The sequence below is a fragment of the Thamnophis sirtalis genome, unplaced genomic scaffold (assembly GCF_051295495.1).
Source record: "Thamnophis sirtalis isolate CommonGarterSnake01/CBP01778 unplaced genomic scaffold, rThaSir2_p1.2 scaffold_14, whole genome shotgun sequence".
In the NCBI taxonomy this organism is placed as follows: Eukaryota; Metazoa; Chordata; class Lepidosauria; order Squamata; family Natricidae; genus Thamnophis; species Thamnophis sirtalis.
The window spans coordinates 40,460,959-40,466,785 of record NW_028261394.1 but is presented as its reverse complement, the minus strand read 5'-3'; the positions used below and the strand labels follow the sequence as shown (position 1 = coordinate 40,466,785).

The following is a 5,827-nucleotide window of genomic DNA, read 5'->3' as shown; positions in this document are numbered from 1 at the left end:
GCTGGCTTTGTGCCTAAGGCAGGACTGGAACTCACAACCTTCTGGCTTCTAGCCTAATGACTTAACCATCACACCAAACTGGCTCTTTTTCATGCCTTTGCAACCTGAAAAATTGAACCCTCCTGTTTTGGGTGAACTTAAAAGCAAGATGGCAAATCTTCCACAGTATAAGTATGTGTAGTTTCTCATGCCATTGGGCACGAACAGTCTTCTTAAGTTCTTCATAAATCAATGCTTCAGACTATATTTCTGTACCTAAATTTTAAAATGAAAGATTAAAAACTCATCTAAAAATCAGTAAGGGGTTCAGGGAGCTGAAATCGCTCCGAGCATCTCACTGTTGCAAACTACATCTGTGGCCACCAATTTTGCATCCAAGCCTTTTAACTGTCTGTCATTAAAACGCCACTTTTTGTTTAGAAGAAAAAAAAAATAGACTGATTCAATAAGTATAGACAGCGTACATCTGATTAGAGGACATCAGTTTAATGCCTTATTAAAGCTAACGAGACGTCCCACAATTCAACTGTAATGTTTTGCAATATCTTATGACTCAATTCTTTCCTCAACGTGTACACGAGAATCAGGATATTTAACCGACGATAAGCATATCTTCACTAGCGAATTCATGCGGTGGGACCTCCAGATTGAGTGGAGCTGGGCCTTTACGTATTCTGCCAGATGCATCATAATGGGACCCATGGCAGGGGCAGTAATAACCTCCAAAATCCCCAGCATCTGAAATTGGTACACAGCCAAGATGGGTGCATATGCCTAGCACTACCAACCACTCCGGTTTCTTCACCCTATCCACATCTTGCTCTGGGTCTCTTAGTTCACTCAAAGGTACTTTAGCCACTTGATCAATCTCTGCCTGGGTTCTGTGACGCACAAACAGGGGTTTTCCCCTCCACTGGAAAACCATATTCCTGCCTTCTGGAATATCGGACAGCTTGATCTCAATCTTAGCCAGCGCCAATACATCAGCAGCAGGATTCATGCTGGAGACGAACATAACGACAGCTTTCTTGGCGAAGTACGCAGAGAGCAAATAGGTTGCCCCATTGAAAAAGTAGGTGAAGGTTTTTCTCTCTGCGCTGCTATCTTGGGAGGATTTTGTGCTATCTTGTAAACTGTCGCGACGGTGGTAAGAGAAGTCTGGCACAGCCATGTCATTATGGACATAACGAACACTGGCAGGAGCTGCAAGAAAGAGAAAGCATAGTTATGGGGCTGTTCTTGTAATAGAATGTGTTGCATTACAGACATTGTATTAGAAAATAGTAACTTTGAAGAAAACCTGCTCTAATACCCCAACATAAAAATGTAATTCCTCCCCAAAAATATACATTTTACACAAAAACTGAATTGGCCCATGGAGGTTTGAATTATTGCCAGGATTCCCTTCCTTTCTATTTGCAATTGCATATAAAATGCATTATTCCCTCTGGGAAGCCTATCAAATGACATGTATTTCACATCTACTTCACATATCAATGAAAGCCAGAAACTTCTGAGACTATTGTGTTTTTTTCTGAAGACATCCGTAATATTTGAAAGTGATCCATCAGTCCCATTGTTGTAGATTCTGTATGTAACTACAGCTATTTATTAATTTAAGTCATATCCAGCCACAATTACAAGCCATGCATGTCCCATTTATGGGCTGTAACACGGCCCCACAAGACTGTAAACCTTTAACATTATGTGATTTATATACATTCACTATATTATATATTTTATATGCAGCTGAAGACTATTCCTTTTTAATTAATATGGCCCAGGCAAGACTAAAGGTTGGACACTGATGCTATAAAAGGATTTATAAGCTAAAATCAGCACTTTAAACTGCACCTGGAAGCCAATGGGAAGTCAAGACAGGGGCCCACAAAATAGATGTATGATGTTCTTAAAATAGTTTATATGAAATTTAACCAAAGTTGGAATGCATTTCAAAGTGGAAGAACTACTTTGTGGTACCACTTGTGTGCATTTTGTGGAAGACTCCATGGATACTTATGGCCTATTGTAAAACCTAGCTAAACAAATGTTTTTCAAATTTATACTGAAATGGAGAAGCAAGTTGCATATCCACTGCCATCTATAGCTTCCCTGAAACTTATGGACGTTAGAGAATTATTAGGTTTAGTACTTCTGGGAAAATCATGTTTCATTTTCTACAAATTTTACACTAGAAAGCTTTATGAGCCAAATGGACAAAGCACTGCTTTAAATGTTTGATACAGTTTGTCAACTTAATTTCCATAAGAATAAAATATCTCAAGGTTCTCCAATACCGTTAAGTAGTGGACCTAAAATATCTGATTAGACAAAAATCAAAATCAATAAAATGCTTCTTAATGAATTTGACAAATCTAGAGCTGTACTGAAAATGTTTTAAGTGTAAACAGTTGATACTCATAGTTCAATGTTATTTAAAATGTGAAAACACTCAAGTCTTTCAACTGTTTTGCATGCAGAAAAAACATGAATTTTATATATTGTGCCTCCCCATTTATATACCTCACATATACACCTGAGTACAACTTATGTAGCTTGACTATTAATATACTTATTCCATCATTAACTTTATGAAGCAATGTTTATTATTAAAGAAACATTTTTGCTTACAAGTAGAACCAAACAGCAATTGTAGAATTGCAACATTAATGTTGCTGTTATGGTCCTTTGAATCAATCCTGCAATTTTCTTAAAACACTTTGGAAATAATTTGCCAGTTAAGCATCTCTTACTTGCCTCCAGAAATTGTGAATGTTCCAACACTGGAAGTTTTGAAGAAGAGATTGGACAACCATTTGTCTGAAATGGTATAGGGTTTCTTGCCTGAGCAGGAGGTTGGATTAGAAGACCTCCAAGGTCCCTTCCAACTCTGTTATTCTATTACTTATTATGAGAGGGAGAGACATTTAAGAGACTTCATGTCTAAGGAAGAATTAGAGTTTAGTGTTTCTGAATTATAATTGGGAATTAATTTTCAAATGCTAAACATAAGCCCAATATCCAGTTAGGTATACAGGTAGTCCTCAAACAATTCACTTGGTGACTGTTCAAGGTTACGACACTGAAAAAAATTACTTACGACCATTTTTCACATTTATGACCATTGCAGCATTCCCATGGTCATGTAATCAAAATTCAGATGCTTGAAAGCCAGATTGACTTAACAACCATGTTACTAACTTAACAAGTGCAATGATTCAACAATTGTGAGGGAAGTCATAAAATGGGACAATGGGACTTAACAAATTTCTCAGTTAGCAACAGAAATTTAGGGCTCAATAGTGGTCATAAGTCAAGGACTACCTGTATTTCCAACAAATGCTGTTGGTCTTACACCTGTAGGGTTTCAGGATTTAAGAACTTTATTATTTATATTTGCTACACCTTTAACCTAAGGATGAAAAAAATGGAAAGGCAAATAATTTTACAAGCCAATCTCATAATTGTAGAACTGAGATTTTTGTGCTGGAAAAGAAGTGTATTAGAAGCATCTTTCCAAAATAAACTGGGGAAAAAATGGCAGACTGAACCAATGACCACAGTAGAATGAACAACTAATTTTAAGTAGAACGGCTCTTTGGTAATACCTCTCCAAACGAGGAAAGGACTTAAGATCACCCAAAAGTGCACTACACAACTGCTCCTTGTGAGGAGACGGCAACATAGCAGTCTTGCAGCTCTGGGAGATGAGAAAAGACCCATCTTGCCCAAACTATGATTGTTTCCTTTGAAATATCACTAAAGCATATTTACATTTCACCCTAACTTATATTCATACGCTGGGAATATTAGAAGCACCAAGTTTGTGCAATTGCAACATGACATCAAAACGGTTTTATATCTTAGTATCCATCCAGTTTATGAACTGAAGTGTTATCTATGATTCTATAATTAGTCTCATCTTTTTTTTTACACTAAAAGACAGGCAACAATAGCATAGGAGACGTTTTAACAAAAAAGTTCTACCGGTTAAGCATAATTTCCACTTAGAGAGGGACAATGTTGACAACTCTTACAATGGCTAAGACCAAGAAGAATAAAACATGTAAGGAAAAGAAATTTTATAAAAAAGAATTCCTTCTTTTATGGCATATCCAGACTCCAACTGTGGATGGGGCAGAATTGAGAACATTGTTAAAAAAGCCACAGTACTAACTTTGAAGGACCAAGGAATATTTACTCCAATAGTGAGATGGGCAGCATATAAATTAATTAAATAATAAATGTTTACGACCAGAAACCAGCCTTTTCAAAACACTTCCCAAAGGGTTGTTGAAGCAGGAATCATCCCTGGTTTTTTTTTAAAGAAATGGTTCCTTTGGGTGCATTTTAAAGAGAAAGGAAGGAAGGAAGGAAGGAAGGAAGGAAGGAAGGAAGGAAGGAAGGAAGGAAGGAAGGAAGGAAGGAAGGAAGGAAGGAAGGAAGGAAGGAAGGAAGGAAAAAAGAGAAGGAAGAAAGGAAAGAGGAAGAAAAAAGATAACAAAGGAAAGAGAGATAGAAAGGAAGGAAGGAAAGAGAAAGAGAAAGGAAGAAAAAAGATAAGAAAGGAAAGAGAGATAGAAAGGAAGGAAGGAAAAAAGAGAAGGAAGGAAAGAAAAAGAGAAAGGAAGGAAGGAAAAAAGAGAAGGAAGAAAGGAAAGAGAAAGGAAAAAAAAGGAAGAAAGAAGGAAGAGAAAGGAAGGAAAAAAGAGAAGGAAGAAAGGAAAGAGAGAAAGGAAAGAGAGAAGAAAGAGAAAGGAAGGAGACTATGACACCCTGTGACTACAACTCCCAGCATCCCCAGCGGTCGGTTGTTTCTGGCAGCCGCCCTCCTGCCGTGTTCGAGAGACCCCCATGGGGGTGCGGCGCCAGCGACCCTCCACCCCACCCGCCGCAGACCCTTCCCCGCCCTCCCGCACCGTTGAGGGAAGCAGTGACGACCAGGCCTCCCCGGCTCGCCTGGCCCATCAGCGACTCCCGGCACAGCAGAGGCCGCCTCGAATCCAAGGACAGGATCTTCGTGGGGCCCGGCGGGACCTCCAGCACCAGAGGCTTCCGCGGAGCCGGCACGATGTGCGCGGCGGCCGCCAGGTAAGGCGCCAATGGGCCGCAACGGGCGGACAGCGACAACATGGCGGCGTTCAGCTTCTCCTCCTCACGGCGGTCACCTTCCGCGACCGCCGGACGCAAGCGACGCACGCCGAGCGGTGACGCAGAACGCGCGCCGGCAGAGAAGCCACGCCCACCGCTCTTCTCTTTGGAGAGACGAGATTGGGGCGGGATCGGGGAGGAATCGAGGGGGCGGAGCTAACATCACTTTCGGGCGGTATGGGAAGTGCGCCTGCGCGCGGGACTTGACGCTAATTGCCCCGCTTTAGCTACTGAACTGGGAATAAAACTACCTTTTTAAAATAGTTTTGGTTCCTAATTTTGGTTAGACATTTTTTACGTAGGTAATTACGAGATAATATGAAATCTTGCCTGAAATAGGTAAAATGGCTTTTACAAGAAGTCTCATCAATAATTTAAAACAATGACATATTGATAACAGCAATTGAAAAGGAATAAATGTTTGGTAGCAAATGCTGGTTACATTGATATTTTGTATAAATATTTAATTTATATTTTATGTATGTTTTCCTCTTGCACACGAGAAGATCTGTATGTTTGATTCGCGATAGACGATCAGTTTTATTTTAATTGTATTTATGATACTGTATTCTGCAGCCCGTTTTATGCATATGTGTCGAAAGTTAGGAGATGCAAGCCTGCTAAGCGAAAGATACTTTATTCATGGTGGTTAAGAGTATATCTCCATAGCAGTGGT

General features: G+C 39.8%; 1 protein-coding gene across 1 annotated transcript; it reads right to left on the bottom strand.

The window, feature by feature from the left end:
* Window positions 1–467: 467 nt before the first annotated feature.
* Window positions 468–5,182, bottom strand: UQCRFS1 (ubiquinol-cytochrome c reductase, Rieske iron-sulfur polypeptide 1). Its single transcript, XM_014056689.2, has 2 exons — window positions 4,920–5,182; window positions 468–1,203 (listed from the first exon to the last, which is right to left on the bottom strand). The coding sequence occupies exons 1-2, from the start codon at window positions 5,131–5,133 to the stop codon at window positions 593–595; spliced, it is 825 nt and encodes a 274-aa protein (XP_013912164.2). The 5' UTR covers window positions 5,134–5,182; the 3' UTR covers window positions 468–592.
* Between the last annotated feature and the right edge of the window lie 645 nt (window positions 5,183–5,827).

Coding starts and splice junctions, on each gene's coding strand:
- UQCRFS1 (XM_014056689.2), bottom strand. CDS start 5,133: ATGTTGTCGCTGTCCGCCCGTTGCGGCCCATTGGCGCCTTACCTGGCG. Junction 1,204..4,919: donor CGTCACTGCTTCCCTCAACG/GTGCGGGAGGGC, acceptor TCTTTCTTGCAG/CTCCTGCCAGTGTTCGTTAT.